At 34.1% G+C, this 20,399-nt stretch overlaps 1 protein-coding gene across 1 annotated transcript; it reads right to left on the bottom strand.

Moving 5' to 3' along the window:
* Positions 1 to 11,554: 11,554 nt before the first annotated feature.
* LOC131181327 (receptor-like protein 34) lies at positions 11,555 to 17,549 on the bottom strand. The gene is made up of 6 exons (XM_058149356.1): positions 17,445 to 17,549; positions 16,829 to 17,142; positions 14,793 to 14,851; positions 13,144 to 14,642; positions 12,191 to 12,295; positions 11,555 to 12,013 (listed from the first exon to the last, which is right to left on the bottom strand). Exons 1-6 carry the CDS (start codon positions 17,547 to 17,549, stop codon positions 11,555 to 11,557), a joined length of 2,541 nt encoding a protein of 846 aa, XP_058005339.1.
* Positions 17,550 to 20,399: the final 2,850 nt, after the last annotated feature.

The following is a 20,399-nucleotide window of genomic DNA, read 5'->3' as shown; positions in this document are numbered from 1 at the left end:
CAGTAGAAGTTCCACGTGGTCTATTACCCCACCATTCAGGATAACCTATCAGCTAGAAACAACTTTCAGCATCATGTCCCTCTCGGTTGCAATTAAAACAAATTGAGGATTTGTCTTTATCCCCCCTTGAATTTCGACTACCTGCTCGAATTGCAAAACTCATAGGATTGCTTCTTTCTTCCTTGGTTTGTGTCATAGTTTGCACCCGCTCTTGCTGAACAACCATAGCATAGGCACGATTCAAATTGGGCAAGGGTTCAGTGCTCAAAATATTAGAGTGCACTGTTCCGTATCCTTCTTCATCCAAGCCCATCAAAAACTGATGAACTCTCTCTTCTTCACGCTTTCTTTCCAATTCAATGGTAAGATTGCATCTGCAGCCTGCATAGATACACACTGGTATCTGATCATAGTTGTTTATTTCATCCCATAACATTTTGAGTCTTCTAAAATAGGACACGATCGGTTGACCTTCCTGTCTACAATTCTCCAGATCTGATCTCAGTTGCTGCATTCGTGGACCATTCCCAATCGAGAACCTCTATTTAATATCCTCCCACAGATCCTTTACGTTCTCCATGTGAGAGATGGTCGAGCGAAGCGTCGGTTCAATGGTGTTAAACACCCAAGAAACTAGCATAGAGTTAACTGTCCACCAATCTTCGAGTTTCAGTGAGTCATCTGCTGGTTGCTTGACAGATCTATCGATAAAACCATATTTCTTTTTGGCCCGCAATGCAGTCCAAATAGCTTGCGCCCATTCTTCGTAATTCTTGCCCTTTAACTGAACTTGGGTAATCAAGTTACCTGGGTTATCATTCGAATTCAGTGTGTAAGAACTAGAAGTTTTCTTTCCTAATCCAGAACTCTCATTTTTCTTTTCATCAGCCATGGCTCTGATACCATGTAAAAGAACTAAGAAATTTTGGAATAAGAATTCTGATCTTTATTGTCCCAGAAATCAAAGATATATATAAAAAATTACAGCTAACAAATAGGTTCCTAATCAAGCTAAACTACCAAAATTGTATCAGAATCATACAACAAAAGGTAAGAACAGATATGTACACAAAAATTCCTAAACAAATGCCCTAAATAAATGCAAAATAAGTGGCAGCTAACAGCTGCCTTTCCAATAATACTATTGGAGGAAATTTCACACTAACATTTACTTGGTACATTTCATGATTTTTTTTGCCTCCATAATTAAATTCTAATTTTCACATAATTAATTATGCAAAATGTATGGGTAAATTTGAGGGTAAGTGTGAGGATGTTACAGTGGTAGCTGTAAACTTTAACTTTATTTTTTTAAGAATTTGGTTGGCAAAATTTTTATGGTGGGCGCCCTTCATGAGGAAAGACCCACCGCCCAACAATTCTCCCCTTCCTGACTACATGGAGGGCTCCACCATTCCTGCTGTCAATCGACAGTATTCAAACTTCTCTCTTGGAAGAATCTTTGTCAACATATCTTATCTATTCTCATCTGTATGGATCTTCCCAAGTAGAAGTTGCTTCTTATCCAACACATCTCTAATCCAATGATATTTCACATTAACATGCATCTTGAATAGAAGGAGGAATTCTTTATAAGGTGAATAACACTTACTGTCACAGAACAACTGATACTTTCCTGATGGACACCAAGTTTTTTAAAGAACTTCTTCATCCATAACAACTCTTTGTATGCTTTTGTTGTTGCAACAAACTTTGCTTTAGTAATGGATAGAGGCACACATTTCTATAACTTTGACTGTCATGACACTGCTCCCCCTGCAAATGAAATTAGATATCCTAATGTAAAATTTCTTGAGTTAACATTGCCAGCCATATCTACATTCGTGTAACCAACTAGCACAAGATTGGAATCTCCAAAGCATAAGCTTATTTTTGAAGTTCCATAAAGATATCTTAAAATCCATTTCACTACAGCCCAATGTTCCTTTCTTGGATTTGAAAGAAATCGACTCGCTACTCCAACTAGGTGAGCAATATCCAGCCATGTACACATCATGGCATACATCAAAGTTCCAACTGCTGAAGCATATGGGACCTTGTTCACTTTTCCTTCTCCTTATCTATAAAAAGAGCTTTTTCTCAAACTCATACTAAAGTGATTAGCAAGAGGACAACTAACTGCTTTAGCTTTATCCATATTAAACTTTTGAAATACTATCTCAATGTACTTCTCTTATGACAGTCATATCTTCTTGGCATTTCTATCTCTAATTTCTTTATGCCAAGGATCTCTCTTGCTGGCCCTAAATCTTTCATGGCTAAAGACTTACTCAGCTTCTTCTTCAAGCTACTGATTGTGGAAACATTCTGGCCAACGATCAACATATCATCCACATCTAGCAAAAAATAATAAAATAATCATCAGAGAATTCCTGAATAAAAACATAGTGATCTAAAGTAGTCTTGCTGTAGCTTTGCTCTCCCATAACATATTTAAATAGACTTATCTGCAACTTGCAAACATAGTCCGCTTTCCCTTTCTTTTTGAAATCCTCTAGCTACTCCATGGTCCTCTTTCCCTTTCTTTTTGAAACCCTCTGACTACTCCATGTATATCTCTTCTTCCAACTCTCCATGAAGGAAGGTAGTCATTATGTTCATTGACTCAACCTCTAGGTTGAGACTAATTACTAATCCAAGGATTATAGGAATGGATGTCATTTTCACCACCGGTGAAAAAATTTCATGAAAATTTATCCCCTTTCTTTGGTTGAATCCTTTGATAACCAGCCTGCTTTGAATCGAGATGGAGACCATGTTCTTCATGTTTGATCCTGAACACCCATCTATTTTGCAAAGCTCTCTTACCTCTTATTAACTGCAATAGCTTAAATGTTCTATTCTCATGCAAGGATTTCACCTTAATTTGCATGGCCACAAGCCAATTCTACTTGTGTTCATCCATAGTTTCTTCAAAGCTTTCAGGTTCTCCCCTATCGATCAGCAACACATACTCATTGCTAAGCTATCTAGTAGAACATTGTCTAGTCCTATCAAACCTCCTTAATGGTACTGGAGAAACCACAGGTGCTAGCAGTTGAATGTGAACACCTTCATCATCTGGTCATCATCAATACTAGCATCATCAGCATCAATTGGAATATCCTAAATGTCATCTCCAACCTCTCTTGGCACCATTGTTGAAGGGATTAACTCTAAGTTTGCAAAGTCATCATTAGATTCTGAAATGGCCTTTTGAACCTTGCTCACATCCTTAATGATCTGATCTTCAATGAACACAGCGTCATGACTCCTTACATGCTTTGTCTGGATGTGCTTAAGCCTCTTCCTAGTTTGTCTCTCAATTGAGGCTAGAAATTGTTTGAAGACATCTAGCACTTAATCCTTTAACTTTAGATTGTAAGCACACATCTTCCTAGAATGATCATCAATGAAAGTCACAAAGTATTGAGCACCACCAAGTGACGTTGGCATTAGCCCACACAAGTCTGAGTTTACCAAATCCAACACGTTCTTCATTCTAGAAGAAAGGGAACTCTTGAAGGCAACTCTGTTTTGCTTTCCTATTAAGCAATCAACACACTTTTTAAGTGCACTTGGTTCACTCTGGATAATACATTCTTGTTCACTAACTATGTCATCCCTTTCTAGCTTATGTGCTTGAGTCATTTGTGCCATAATTCAGTTATGTTATCATTCTCCATAGTATTCACAAAATCATTGGAGAGCTTCACCTACATCACATAAAGCTTTGATTACTTTATGCCTCTAACCACCACTAAAGATCCTTTGGTTAGCTTCCATTTGCCATTCATGAAGGTGTTGTAAAAACCTTCATCATCAAGCCTGCCTGTAGAGATCAAATTCAATTGCATATCTGAAATATGCCAAACATCTCTTACGAATAATATCATGCCATTCTCCATCATCAAGCATACATCTCCTTTGCCAATAACTTTTGACAGATTGTCATTTCCCATTTGAACGACACCATAATCTCTCAGTGTGTAAGATGAGAAGAACTCTTTCCTAGATATAGCTTGGATGGTTGCACCACTTTCAATCACCCAACTAGTTTGATAGGTCATCAGATTGACTATATCATCATTATAGACAACACAAACTCAGCATCGATAGCTTTTGATCATTCATCATCAATGTTATCATCCTTGCCTTTGTTCATTTCTTGATCTTTTATGAACTTTTGGCAGAACCTTTTAATGTGTCCTTGCTTCTTACAGTGATGGCACTCAATATTTGCACATTTGTTTGATTTCTCTTTACTCTTGCTTTTGGGATTTGGACCCCTCGACTAGCTCCTTTCTTTAAAATTTGTAATCAAGATGTTTGACTGTGATGAAGAGGCTAGATTCTGTGATCTAAGTCTCATCTCTTCATTCAAAACACCACTATTGACAAATTCCATACTTACTACACCATTTAGAGCATAATTTGTAAGTGATACCTTTAAAGTCTCCCAAGACTCTAGTAAAGAAGTGAGCACCATAAGAGCAAGCACTTCATTATCAAACTTTATGCCCATTCCTAATAATTGATCCATGATCCCTTACATTTCATTCAAGTGATCTACTATACAGGAACCTTCCCTGTATTTTACTTTTATTAACTTTGTCAAGTAAGATAATTTATTATTGCCAATCTTTAAAGCGTATAGCTCCTCGAGTTTGTTCCTATGTGTCTAGGCATGAGTCTCATGGCAAATGTGGTTGTACACATTACCTTCAATAAAGTATCGAATGAAATTGCACACTTTCTCATACTCAAATGTCCATTCCTCATCTATTTTGCCTTCAGGTTCAGTTATACTAAACACTGACAAATGCAGTATCATCACAAATAGGAGATCCTTCATTTTGTTTCTCCAGATATGGTAATTTGTGTCTTTTAAATTAATCATCTTTGTTATCTTTACCTCTAATTTTGTAGTGTTCCAGACATGAACCAACTGCTTTGATACCAGTTGTTGGGAACAAAGGTCTGATACCACTTGTTAGGTTAGTGCTTTGATACCCCCCTTGCAACGAAAATTAAATACTGCAGCAACGATTAATAAAAATGGCACATAACAAAGAGAGTTTTACAAATGAGATTAACCCAAAAATAGTGACACTCAAAGTGCTTCTCAAACATTCCTAATAATTTCCTTACTATTTTTGTCACTCTCCTTTTTAGGAAACTTTCCTAAAGCCTTACAAAACTCTCTCTCAAAATTTTCTCAAAGTTACAAGTTTTGGATTACCATTTAGGAATTTGAGCTATTGAAGATGGTTGAGCTACTGCCTATTTATGGGTGAAAGAATACAAATTCAAATTGAATTCTCTATCCCAAATTGTGTACCACCGATTTTCTAAATTTCTAAAAAATAGATGCAATTTCAAATTGTGTATTATTGGTTTGTGTGCTATCAAACTTTATGGTAGCTGTAAACTTTGACCTTTTTTCTTTTGTTTAGAATTTGGCTGGCACAATTTTATGGTGGGTGCCCTCCATGAGGAAGGCCCCCCAGCACAACAAAAAGTTCATGAAGTATGAAGATTAGGCTTACTTATATTTGGACCAACCATTGCTAAAAAATTAGAACTAACCAATTAGTTAGTTGGCCCTTGACACTTATGAACTCCTTTTCAGACTTTATTTTTTTAGATGTGAGACTCTTAACACTCTCCCTCAAGTGGCAACTAGGACATTTGGTTGATACTTGAAACTTGAAATCTTCCCCTAAAATATGAAACTGAAATGCAGTAGCAATATCGAAAAATTAAACTAAGATTGAAATCGAGCCCTGACCTGCTCTAATATCATATTAACTTTAGCCGAACAAAATAAGAACACAGAAAATGGGAATGAATAATAATGGATTATTTCAACTATATCAACATATTACAAGGCTCTCCTTTCGTACAAGTATAACAAGGGCAAGAAAAAGATATTTACATGAGAAAGAATAATAGCTAAAAGGATAAAGGAATGATTATCCTAATAATCAAGATATTCATTGTTCCATAGGCAGGAACATAATAATCTCAATACACCCCCTTAAGGTGGGGGGTTTATAGAGATCCAAAACCCCCAAATTGAGATCCTTTTTAAGAGCTTTAGTAAGAATATCAGCAACCTGAGCTTGAGATTAAACATGACACAGCTATAGTTAAATATAGTTTTATCAAATACTTAATATAAATTAACTATTATCAGCTATCATTAGCTGCTAGCTTAACAGTAATAGTTATCAGTTAATAGCTATTAGCTGCATTTAATGGCTAAGCCAAACAGGCCTTAAAGCTTCATATGTTTCAATAATAAAAGTGATGATTTAATGGTCAAAAAAGAGAAAAGAAAAAAGTGAAACCTAAAATATCATAAGATTTTTTATTTTTGAAGATTGATACAATATTAATTTTAAACAGAATTAACTGGCTAGAAAAATTGCATATAACAGACTTTAATTAATTTGAAATTAAAATTTAATTATTATTTTTTCCATCCAATAAGACTTAATAAGGGGAAAAATTCTAGACCCAATATTACTAATTAAAATTCAGAAGCCTAATAGGGGGAAAAAAGTGTATTGTTTAGGCCCAGGATGCAACCTAAGCAGTGAGCACCTCTTCAATCTATAAGACTTCTATTGTGTGTTTATTGATCACCCAACATGCGTAAAAAGGACAGATTTCAATAATCCCAAAATTAGCTTACTGGATTCAATTTCCTTAGCTTTCATAATGGACTAGGAAATCCAAATTTAGGAAATGCATAATTCTAGTCATAGAAATTTGGCAGAAAGATCAATTCGTGCTTCAAAATGGTCTCTAGTTTTCCCTTGCATTTTCTTATTTCGGATAACAGACACCTAAGACAACCATAAGAAAATGCAAGGAATCAAAAAAGGTTGGTAGCAGTTCCCATTGATCCAATGTCTAGGGAACAGGTAATGATTAAGAACTTCAAATGTTATGACTAGAAAAGCACATGATACAGTAATGAAAATAACAGTAACTTCATCTCGCTTTAGCAATTTTAGACGTGGTTACGACATTCAAAACACCACAGAGAAAACATGGAGTCAACATGCAAGCATGACTTCAATTTATAAAACAATCAAATTGCTCCATAATGTGTCAACGAAAGTTTAAAGTCAGCTTAGCCTACAATTTCAATGATTGCATAAAATTGGAATTTTCCCAAGCCATGGTTGTTAAAATTGAAAGAATAAATTCTGAAATATTGGGAGAGTTTTCTCTATAAATTATGAAAGTGGTACAACCTTTTAAATAGCCTATGAAACTAACAGATAAGAGCTAAAGTTTACAATAAAAATGATAGAGATGTGTACAGATTAGAATTTACATGCTGATAATACTACAAGAAGTTACATAACTGAAGTTTGTTGTTTGGATATATCTGTTATACGCCCCCGCAAGATGGTGTTTCCATTAGAGACACCAATCTTGTACCTGTAGATGAGCAATCGCTGGTTAGTTTGTGGCTTGGTAAGAAGATCAGCAAGCTGATCCTTGCTAGAAATGAGGCGAACAGTGAGCTGCCCTACTTGAATTCATTCCCTTATGAAGTGATACTCTAGAGACAAATGTTTCATGTGAGAGTGAAACACGGTATTAACACAAAAGTAAGTTGTCCCTATGTTATCATAAAAAATGACAGTGTGGTACGTAACTGAAGGTTGCAGTTCATGAAGCAAAGATCCAATCCATGATAGTTCAGATGTTGCAGATGCAATAACTCTGTATTTTGCCTCTATCCAAGATTGGGCAACAGTGCATTGACTCTTTAAACTCCAGGAGACAAGGGTGCCTCCAAGGTAAATGATATAAGCACTAACAGAAAGGAAATTGTCCTTGTCCCCTGCCCAATTAGCATCTGAAAATGGCAATAAGACTGATTCTTTGTAAGGTCGAAGAAACAAACCATGATTGTTAGCATAATTATAGCAATTAGCATAATTACAGCAATTAGCATGATTATAGGAGATTTGTGTAGCATAATTATAGTAATTAGCATGATTATAGGAGATTTGTGTAGCATAATTATAGCAATTATTATTCTTGTCTAAATTAGCTCATATTCTCATGTATAAATAGATGTAATATTTCTGTAAATCAGACACAGATAAATACACAGATAAATACACAGACAAATACACAATCATTTCCTTCATTACTTGTATTCTTTCTTCTAACAATGATAAATAGTGCCTTTTAAGTATCGAATTAGCCTTTTGGCTGCTTGCCAATGAAGTTGAATAGGCTGATGCATGAATTGAGCAAGCTTGTTCACGTCATAAGCAATACCGGATCATGTAAAAAAGAGATATTGTAATGACCCATTTACACTGCGGTATTCTTTTGCATCAGTTATAAGGCTAACATCATGTAATATAAGAGATCCATTTGTGGCCATTGGTGATCCAACTGGTTTTGCATCTACCATTAGTTCGACTGAGTAAGTCTGTCACGCATTGATGTTGGCATAAAAAGAGTCCACCATTAACAGAAGTCACAGATATACCAAGGAATAAATGAAGGGAGCCAAGATCTTTGACTGAAAATCTATTTGAAAAACTTTGAATGAAGAGATCAATTGATTTTTTTTTTTTTTTGTTGCGGTGACAATAAGATCATCCACATACACAACAAAATAAATCATGGAGCCTTCATTGGAGTAGATAAAAAGAGATGCATCAGCTTTTGAATTCACAAAGCCATATGATATTAAATACTGTTGTAACGCTTTGTACCACATACGCAGTGCTTGCTTGAGATCGTAAATAGATTTTCGAAGTTTGCACACAGAGGAAGAATGATTAGGATCAACAAACCCTCGAGGCTGAAGCATGTATGCGTCTTCATGTAAAGGTCCATGGAGGAAGGCATTGTCAACAACCAATTGCTTAATACTCCAACCACTTGAAACAACAATTATGAGCACCAGACGGATAGCGACTAGCTTCACCACAGGACTGAAGGTTTCACTATATTCAAGACCAGGCCGTTGATGAAAGCCTTTCGCCACAAGTCGAGTTTTGTACCTTGCAATTGTGCCATCTGAGTTCATTTTATTCGAAATACCCACTTACATCCTATAGCTTGCTTACCAGGTGGTACAGAGACAAGTTCCCAGGCGCCATTTTTTTATAAGAGCATTAAATTCAGTACACAAGGCCTATCACCATTGGGGATCACGTAAGGCTTCGGACCCACAGCTTGGTTCTTGAGATGGTGGAATGGGATATTTGGTAACTGTGTAGAGTTATTTTGGTTTGAAGATATTGTTGAAAGAACATGTAGTCATCGGGTGTGTTCTAATGGGGGGTTGGTGAAAATCTACTGCAGGTGGTTCATGAGAAGTAGGAGTTGTTGGTGTATCCATTGATTGAGGCAGAGGGGAGGGATGAGTTGAACTTGTTGGTGAGTGATCACAAGTGAGAGGAGCAGAACACTCAGACTGGGATTGAGAAGAACGTACACGAGTGATAGAAGGAGTTGTTTTCACCATGTTGTCATGCCCTAATATTGTAGATGAACCATGAGTAATTGGGATTGAGTAAAAAGGAGGAGATTGTGGATCTGTAAGAAGCCAAAGTTTTTGTGGTAACTTTCTACTCTTTGCAATTGTGCATTAGCATTGGCATATGGAAAACGAGATTCTTGGAAAACAACACGACAAGAAGTGTATATTTTGCCTGTTGCTATATCAAAACATAGATAAGCACTCTAATTAGCTGAGCAGCCTAGGACAACACAAGGGAAGGACTTTTGTTGTAACTTATGCCCGATGTAAGGATGAAGCCATGGAAAACAGAGACATCCAAATGTTCGAAGTTTGTTATAGTTTGGAGTAGTACCAAATAAATTTTGAAATAGAGAAGACATGGACAATACTGCTTTTGGCAACCTATTAATGAGATAACATATTGTTTGGAAGGCAAATCACCAAAAATGAATGGGTAAAGATGATGTATGCAGTAACGTTAGCCCAGTTTCGACAAGATGGCGGTGTTTCTTTCTGAAATGCCATTATGCTGAGGAGTATATGGTGGTGTAATGAGATGATGAATTCCATGAAGTTCAAGAAAAGGCTTGAGTATCAAGTACTCACCTCCCCTATCAGTATAAAATTAAACAAAAGGTCTTTGAAAAAATTTTTCAACTCGGGCTTTAAATTTAGGGAAGACAATGGCAACATCAGACTTTTGTTTAAATGGAAATAACAATGTATAGCGAGTAAAATGATCAACAAAAGTAATATAATATTGAAAATTGTCAATGGAACAAATTGGAGCAGGACCCTAAACATCTTAATAAACTAAATCTAAAGGATACTAACTTGAAAGAGTCGAACAAGCAAAAGGCAGTTTATGACTTTTATTACGTAAACATGAATCACATGAGGCATTGGAATTAATTGTGCATCACATAAACGTGTAAACAGAAAAGAAATAAAGCAAACATACAAAACATCAATATTTACATGGTTCACTATCCATCAACCCAATTACACTTAAGAGAATCAATACTATATCAAACTGCTCATAGTAAATATATTAATTAGTTTCTCTCAGTCTCCTCTAGACATAACTCAATATATTTACTATTACAATACTACATCACAAAGGGTGCCTTTAACTATATGGGCAAGAGCCCTCTCACTAATGGACAAGAATTCATTCCTCCTGAATTCTATGTCTTTACTGTACCTTAGCTGAAGCCTCTTTCCACTGCAATGGGCAAGTGACTCTCATTAATGGGCAAAACCAAATCCTCATCAGTTGGCAAAGTTTTTCTCTACAATGGGTGACAGTATCACTCCATGAGCTGAAAGCCACTCTCTTCAATGGGCAAAAGCCAAATAACATTTTCCATCATTCTCCTATTTATAGTCTTAATTCACTCAATCCTTATCTGATTAGGAGTCCCAATTTAAGAATAAAACTAATATAAGAGTTCTACTTATTATAGGAAATAAATCTCTCTCCAAATCTCATTAGGATTTTGAGTCATAATTCTAGCAATCTGTTTAGGGGGTGGCCAAGGCAAATATTTCACTATCACATTTCTCCCGCTCAAATTAGGAAAAAATCTCTCTCCAAATCCCATTAGGATTTTGAGTCATAATTCTAGCAATCTGTTTAGGGGGTGGCCAAGGCAAATATTCCACTATCACATTTCTCCCGCTCAAATTAGGAAAAAATCTCTCTCCAAATCCCATTAGGATTTTGAGTCATAATTCTAGCAATCATGCCAATTGATCATGGTACTCGCTAGAGCAGCTGGAATTGTCTTAGGCCGCTCATAAACGCCATTTTTATTCCTGCCTTGCATGAGTTGCGCCCTCGTGTTGAGATCGTTCACAGTAAAAACATGGGAAAAAGTTCAACAGAAACGTTGTTAGATGAACAAAATTTGGACGCAGACATCAGATTCTTTTGCATAGAGGGAACACATAAGACATCAGACAACAGAAAAGAAGATTTTGAGTGACTAAGATTAGCTTGGCCTGTGTGAGTGATTTCCAAACCTAAGCCATCTCCAATTAATATTTCATCTGGACTTCATAATCTGAATGAATAGCAAGATTGCCTAGCTCGCTTGTGACACGATGGGAGGCAGCCGAGTCCATCAACCACTGCCGTGAATTGTTCATGGATGATGCAGTGGACACATTGGCCATAAGATTTGAATTGGAGCCTGGTTTTCCCTTGAAACTAGTTTTAGCAGAATGGCCGTAACGATCACAAAGTTGGCATTGAATCTGATTATTGGAATGAGAATAACCATTTCGAGGTCGATATGAGCGATTCTGATTCCCACGTGAGCGATATGAGAATAACCATTTTTTATTTTGCTTTTTGTTGCTGTTACCATGGATTTGATGATTAGAGAAATCTTTTGACTGATTATTGCGTCGAGTATAATTGGCTGTGACTGAGGCCATCAGTATAGGATTTTCGCTCGAGGAAGGCATCATAGTCAGTGAGTTTGTCATGAAGCTCTTCAAATGTAATAGAGGTTTCACGAGCTATAATTGCAGCCGTGATTTCTCTAAATTCAGGTCCTACACCATTAAGAATATGGACAGCAATATCATCATCAGAGATTGACGTTAGCAATTTTGAACAGATCAACATTAAACTAAATAAATGTTAAGGCTTAAAGAAGATTATGATACCTTCGGTCGTTCCATAGAGCTCCCAAAATATCCTATCTCAATAGACAAGGAAGTGTATGAAGCTGCAATCTCTATGGCTTTCAGCTGTGTCAAATTTCCTGCTGCCTGAAAGAACAAAAGCATGTGAAATATATAATGATTTTTAATGAATTCAGAATCAGGGCTTTAGTCAAGAACTTTTTAATATCAAACAACGTCACAGCAAATATGTTATTATCAAAGACCAATGGCATACCTGATGTTCTTGTAGTCTTATGAGAATTACAACCGATTCTCTCGTCAGAAATGTCAATCTCAGCAGTGACATTCACAATGCATAAAAAAACAAATTAATTACTAAACCACAAAAGATAGGCACAGCTGTTAAGGATTCACCTCTGGAAGCATCCCATATTAAGTTCGAATCTCACTAACTGCTGTCAGAGTTTCTCATAAATGGGTGATGCGTGTCCTTACTATAAATCTTCAGTGGCCTATAAGCTCTCTGACCCTGACATGGGATACTCCTCCTACCCCTAAACCTTTTTTTAATTAAAAAAAAAAAACTAATTACTGCAATAAAAAAAAATTCTTTTTTTTTCTGAAGAAAAGTTTAATACACTTCTTCTAGATTTTTTTTTTGAAGTTTTAATGGTTTATAAAAATGTTCCTGATCTCTAAGTTTTTTTTTTTTTTAATTTTCCTTTCTACTTAAAATAAGGAGTATATAATAAATATTTGAAAAATTTTTACAATAAAATCATATATTAGAAGATAATAATCAAATTACATTAGCTTATTTTTTTGCACAGTGGAACAGATTCTCGGGCATATTCAACATTGAAATGAGAAAAATAAAATCTTCAATTTCTGTTTCTCCTGCTTTTCACCCTTCACATTATGTGGTGTTGTTTCTTTCCAAAAATCTTCACAAACCAATCATGTTTTTTTCTGGTGACTTTGTGCCCAATAACCAAACCAAATATGAGTCTACTTCCATAACCCATCAAAACTATCATCCACTTCCAAAAGTTCTCATTAAATATACAACCTGCGTCATCATCTTCCACAATATTTGAACGCTCTCGTGGTGATGCCTCAAAATTTTCACATTTCTTCTTCAATGGAACTCCACATAAGCCCCTATTTCCCTCATGTTGATTGCTCTCAAAAGTATCAAATTGGTTCCCTCGTGGAATGGGTCCTTCAAGTTGATTATAAGAAACATTAAAAGAAGAAACGGACGTGAGCGTAGTTAGCTCAGGAGGTAACTTTCCTAAGAGCATGTTCCTTGACAAGTCCAAGCATTCTAATGTTTTCAAATTTGCTAAAGATGATGGTATATGACCATTCAAAAAGTTGTTGGAAAGGTAAAGCAAATAAAGCCCTTGAAGATTCCCAATGATATCTGGTATCTCCCCTTCAAATTTGTTGTAAGAGAAATCAATGGCATTTAAAATGTATGGGATCTTTCTATATTCCAATTCCAATCCTTTGTTATACATAATCATTGAGTAATCATATTGGCCATAATATGTAAAGGGATAATACCAGTTTGGCCTCATGCTATCTCCCATATATTTCATGTGGCTTGCATTTATGACTTTCATGGTATCCCATATCTCAAAGTATGTTGATGGCAACTTTCCAGTAAAACTATTATAAGATAAGTCAATGATTCGAAGGTTTGAGAATCCTTTGGTTTGTGTTTTGCCTATCATACCATAAAAACCGTTGGATCGTAGAATGGGAATTCTCACGTCTTCAGGATTTCTTAACCAAGAAGGAAAGCTACCAATTATATGGCTGTTACCAAAATCAATCAATTCTAACGATGAACACTTGTCTAAAGATCTTGGTAGTCGCCCTTGTAATTGATTATAACCGATGCTAATCATTTTCAATTTGCATCCAGTTCTCCATGTTGAAGGAATACTTCCATTGAAGCGGTTTCTTCTTAGATCCAACAATGATAGGGAATCACTAAAATTGCCCAAACGATGGGGAAGACTGCCAATCAAATTGTTGAAGGATAAATCCAGAGTTTCAAGAGAACTTGATTTGCATAGCAATGCTGAAACTTCACCTACCAATTTGTCGTGTGAAATTAGGCAGGAAGAGGTAGATGATGGAGGAAGTGGGAGAGATCCATGGAACCTAGTAGACCTGAGGTCTAATATGCGTATTTGAGCCCATTGAAAAACAGCTGGATCATTTTCAAAACCAGTTAAAAGGTTATGAGAAAGGTTCAAATAGTCCAAGGAATATTTACTTATGCTACACGTCCATGAAGGAATTTTGCCCTGTATGTTGGTGGAAGAGAGGTCTAGAAAAAGCAACTGATCTTGGTTGTGCAAGAATTTGGGAAACTCAATTAGATTGCAGAAGGCTAATCCTAGCACTCGGAAAATTGGAATGCTAGCATTTGTGTTGGTATTTGAAAGAAGATAAAAAAAAACACAAGAAACTAAAACTGCATCAGTTACAGAAATGGAGAGGAGAAAACAGAGTTAAGTTGCAGGAATATGAATATTTCTCCCTCTCACTCATTCTCATTCATTTCCACCAAAATATATAAAGAGAACATCAAGTTCATTATTGTTTTACATCAGCTTTACCATACCTTCTTTATAAGCTTTTCCACCTACTAAAACAGGCGGCCATACTTCTAAAACCAAAAAGCTAGACAAAGTATAATAATCAAAAAACAAAATCCTGCATGGTGTGATAGCAAAAGGTCACAGCCTTCATCACTCCTCCTTGGCATTTTGTTGGAAACACCAAGACCACTCTTTAATGTTTCAAATTTCAGAAAATCAAACTTAGATGCAAGAGAGTTGGGCCACCAGTTCTCCTTTCCATAAATTCCAAGAGAATACGCCACTGCTGGATGAAAACCTCATCCTTGAGAGCAACTCTTCATCAAAACCATACTAAGATTTCTTCATACTACTTTGTTCAAGTTCTTTTTTTGCTCTTCCTTCAACAATAAAAAAACTTACAAATAATAGATCATGGCCCTCAACCAATTCTCTATGCAGTTTTTAGACTTGCTAAGTTCCCTCAAAGAACTTTTCTGCAGATTATGGACCTGCAGAGTTCCCTTCCAACATATTTTTGCAGTTTTTTTTTGTTTGGACATGGCGGTCCCTTCAATCTCAGCAGTTTAAAGACTTATTGGTCTCTTCAACATTTTCAGTTTTAAGACATATTGGTCTCTCAAAGATTATGCAGTTTATAAACATGCAATGGTCTCTCCAACATTATTTTTTTTGTTTTTCTAGTTTAGAGACTTGCTGATCTTTGCATGATAAGAAAATTCAAAGCTTTTCACCCTTGAGAATGGAGCGAATGGTGCTTGAATAAGCCACCATTGTTGAAGTAAGAGACTCAAACAATAAATCAACATAACAAAAAACAAAGATTCAATGACTCTTTAAATATAACCTCCCTCTCTTAAAATAACAAGGAAGACACTTTAAATCTCAAAAACATAAAACACATGTTTTTCAAAAACTTCTTGCACATAACTTTGTAAAAGACTTCAATTTTTTTTTTTTTTGACAATAAAAACATATTTTTTAACAACAATTAAAAAATGCAGTAGCCATGCTTCTACTTGAAACTCACACTCTTTCTTTTTCTTTTCCTTTCTCTTTCTTATGTTTGAATGGACCCTAAGAAAAAAGTTCTTGTTTTTCCTCTCAAACTCACAGTCCTTCAAAAATCATTTAGCTCTGATGCCACTTGTTAGTATTTGAAAGAAGATAAAAAAAACACAAGAAACTAAAACTGCATAAGTTACAGAAAATGGAGAGGAGGAAACAGAGTTAAGTTGCAGGAATATGAATATTTCTCCCTCTCACTCATTCTCGTTCATTTCCAGCAATATATATAAAGAGAACATCAAGTACATTACTGTTTTACATCAGCTTTACCATACCTTCTTTATAAGCTTTTCTACCTACTAAAACAGGCAGCCATACTTCTAAAACCAAAAAGCTAGACTAAGTATAATAATCAAAAAACAAAATCCTGCATGGTGTGATAGCAAAATGTCACAGCCTTCATCAATTTGTAATAGTGTTGGTGATCAACGTCAAGCTATTAAATGATAAAGTCAATATTCTCAACTTTTTTATCTGCAAGAATGTGCTCAGCTCAACTGAGCCAACCAAGTTGTTTGAATGAAGCTCAAGAACTTCAAGATTTTTGAGTTGAGAAACAGTGCTTGGAATTGAGCCTTGCAATTCATTTGATGAAAGTACTAATTTGGATAGTGAGGTGAATGGGATTTGACCAGAAAATTTGTTTTTCCAGAAATATACAAATTCAGGTTGGCTCAGTTTGGCAAGGCTAGATGGGATAGGACCAGTGAGTTGGTTGAAGCCCAAATTTACTATGGAAAGTTGAGTAAGGTTCATGAGCCAAGGAAGGATCTCACCTTTCAAGTTGAAACCGGCAAGTCCCAAAGTAGTGATCTTGGTTAGATTGCCAACCCAAGAGAATGAAGAAATACTAGGGTTATGAAAGCTAAAGTGATTAAATGAGAGATCAAGATGAACAAGCTTGCTAGGGTTACTGAATGAGTATGGAATCTGACCTACGAAATTGCAACAGTAGATGTTGAGTTATTCCAAGTAGGCAAGGTTTCCAAACGAGGAAGGTAACTCTCCAACAAAATTCGTTTGAGAAAGCATCAATGATTTAGGGGGACTCTTTGATTGTAAAGGGGGCAAAAAACCTTTGAGATCTCGGTTGTGGTTTAGATCAAGCATCTTTAGGTTTGGAAGCTGAAAAATGCCAACTGGGAATTCACCTTGCAATCCACAATCATTGAGACGGAGAGACTCTAAATGTGAAAATTTTGTCACGAGTTCAGGTACCCTTGAAGAAATGTTCATGGATGAGAGGTGTAGTACTTTCAAATTAGGTAAGTGTTGAACTAGATCTTTGAAACTACGCTTGTAGAGCTTCAATCCATGGAAATAACGAGATAGATCAAGAGAATTAAAAATTTGTTGAGGGATTTGGCCAGAAAAGCTTGAAAAGGACAGGTTGAGATGAGTTGGCCTTGAAAGGAGGCCTACTTGGGATGGCATTTAAGATAAGTTAAAATTATTGTAGGCTAGATTAAGGCTTTGGAGGTGAACAAGGCGGAAGAGGGTGCTGTCGGATTCGATAGACCCAAAGAGACAACTATCAGAAAGGTCAAGGCTGATAACATGATTAGTTTCCTCATCACACTCCATCCCATCCCATGAACAACAATCACCTCTTTCTTCTTTGACAAGTTTCCAAGATTCAACCTCTGGATAACAACAATCAAGGATGATAAAGCTTTCTTTGAATTGCAACAAAGCAGAGCTCTCATCATCATGGCAGCGTGGCTGGAATGAAGAATTAAAAGAGCGAGTAAATGGTATAATATGGCAGAACAAGAGAATTGACAGCAAGCATACAGAAAAAGAAGACTCCATAATCAAATATTTTTGTGAACAACTCAGTTTAGTACTCAAGGGAGAGCTTTAATTTATAGCCAGAAATGGTCTCCCGTGCAAATCCTTTGTTGAATTTCGTATTTATCAATAATTAGTTATTAAAAAAAATTCCAAATTTGATACTTCATCTGGCATACAGAAAAAGAAGACTCCATAATCAAATAATTTTTTTTTTTACAATGTTTAAACCTTTATGAGGTAATGAACTATTGGTTAATATTTTATTAAAATTAAAAATATAATTTTTTTATAGGGAAAAGTATAATATTTAGTTTATCTTATAACATATCAACATAAATGCATATATAACCAAAATTTCATATTATTATTTTTTTTTTTCACTTAAAAGAGTTAACTACTTTAAATATCGTTTAAAAAAATTTTATTCAAATAACAATTAATAATAAAAAATAAATGAAAAAGAAAATGCTTCAATCATATAATTAATTCTCATATAATTAGGAAAAAAAATTGAAACAAAAATTACTATAATAAACTTTAAACTAAAAAAATTCACTCAAGAAAGACTCTTTAAAATAATAAGATGAATATTATAAAAAAAATATAATTATAGTAAGAAGAAAAATCTTGAAATTTTAAACAAACAAAATTAAAAATTGTAGTGTTAGTAATATTTTAATTTTATGAAAAATATCAACAATAGAGTCTTGCCATGTGATTTATGAAGATTAAGGGTAAAATTGCAAGAAATTTTGGTTGGGGTGTGAATTCAAAACATGTTTATAGGTTGGGGAACTTAATGTAATTTTCCAAAAAATTTATTTATCATCCATGTTGAGGAAACTGCAAAATTTTTTCCCCCGAGATGTGACTTTTGGACGTTGTTTGAACTATTGATTGTTTTTGGCAATATAATCTGTTGGTGTTTTTAACATGTCCAAAAACATCTCGTTCTATCAATTAATACCCGATATATAAATCCTCCATTATTGAGGCGGCCAAGGCCCAATCTGATCTTGAATCATATTGAAATTGATTCGGTTTAAATTTAAAATCGGTTCGGTGTTAATAATTTTAACTTGAATTAACTATTAGATATTCTCTTTTGAGAAATCGAAATTAAAATTAGATCAAAATAGGCAATTTGAACAATCAATATTGATAGTTTAAATTATTTAAAAAAAATTCAGTAAAATATTCAATTTAACTCCTATATTTATTGAAGAAATTTAATTTAGTCTAATTTTATCTTTTTTATTTAAATTAAATAAAAATTGAAAATTAAATTAAAATTTCAATTTAGCTTAAAAATTAAATTAAAATTTTTAAAATTAAATTTAAAATTTCATATTAAATTAAATTTCAATTTAGCTTAAAAATTAAAATTTATGAATTAAATTTTTTGATTTATTGATTTAAATAAACAATCAAGAAGTTAAATTTCTTAATTTTGAAACAAATTTTTTTTTATTTCTTATTTTAAATTAAAATAAATTAAGAAACTCAATTTCTTAATTTTTTTTCTTTATTTTTGAGTTAAATTAAATTTAAATTAAAATCTCTTAATTAAATTAGATAAAAAATTAAAAATAAATTAAATTAAACTTTCCCATTTAAGAGTTTAATTAAGCTTGAAGCTAAAAAAAATTATGTGGCGGATTTAGAGTATCACATGGATAAAAACTGAAATCACTGTTGAACAAGATCAAAATCAACTTAAAATTAATTAAGAACTAAAATCAACTGAAACTAGATCAATTTAATTTAGCTCTCGTGCAACTCCTTCTCAACATCGAATTGTTAATGTCGACTTAACTAAAATCAAACCTTTGACCACTTCTTCATCGACATCATGAGCTAACCATTGAAACTTTAAACTACCTAAATACATACTTTGTAAAATAGTTTATACATGCAAAATTAAATTAATGTGTCGCTGTGTTAGAAGAAGGATAACTATACTTTAGGATTTTCAAGAAATTCATCAATTTGTTTTTGTTTATTCGAATATACCTTTACTAATTACTTCAAACCTTCTCATAAAGCGAGGGAATAAATACTTGTTTTTATCATGTCACATCTTGATTTTATTTAAAAAAAATATAAAATTTATTTTAATTCTCAAAATTTTAAATTTTCATTTTTAATCCTTAAAGTTTAAAGATATAAAACAAGTACATTGCTTTCAAAATTAAAATCTTAGACGCATCAGTTAGGACAATATAAGGATTAAAATATATTAATTTTGAAATAACTGGAATAAAAATATGTATATTAAATTAAAACTATGAAATTAAAATTTTAAAGGTGAACAAGGGACAATGCCAGAAGAGATTCATCAACCTATGAAGACCACTGATGCTAAGGTCAATGGCTGACTACCGAACGACACGCGGTAATTAACCAAACGACAATTTTTCTCTTTTTTTTAATCAAACCACACGACAAACGTTTCTTTTTTTATTTTTGCAAATTTGTAATGTGTAATGCCGTTTCCTGGCACAGTAACTTTTTATAAAGTATTTTTCATTTCAATCAAAATTAAATATGGAGGAATTGAAAATTAAATAATTTTGTAATTATTATAATAAGTAAAAAATTTATAAAATCATACTTTATCAAACTTTGTTTTTTATAAATTATATATTTTATTAATTTTAAATAATTAAGAATAATTTAATAAAAAATTCATAAATTATAATCAATATTTATTTCAATGTTTTTCTAGCCATCTATTAGGAAGTTGCTCCCTTCATCCATTTCAAGTG

This window comes from Hevea brasiliensis, chromosome 7 (genome assembly GCF_030052815.1).
Source record: "Hevea brasiliensis isolate MT/VB/25A 57/8 chromosome 7, ASM3005281v1, whole genome shotgun sequence".
NCBI lineage: Eukaryota > Viridiplantae > Streptophyta > Magnoliopsida > Malpighiales > Euphorbiaceae > Hevea > Hevea brasiliensis.
Note: the sequence above shows the minus strand (reverse complement) of the source record. Positions and strands in the feature narration are given on the sequence as shown.

Bases quoted from the DNA above. Each gene is read 5' to 3' on its own strand.
- LOC131181327 (XM_058149356.1), bottom strand. From the start codon at position 17,549: ATGATGATGAGAGCTCTGCTTTGTTGCAATTCAAAGAAAGCTTTATCA. The intron at 12,296-13,143 runs GTTATTGGGCAC...TTGTTCTTTCAG, and splicing joins GTAGACTCATATTTGGTTTG to GCAGCAGGAAATTTGACACA. The intron at 12,014-12,190 runs GTATCATAATCT...TTACATTTGAAG, and splicing joins GCTCTATGGAACGACCGAAG to AGCTTCATGACAAACTCACT.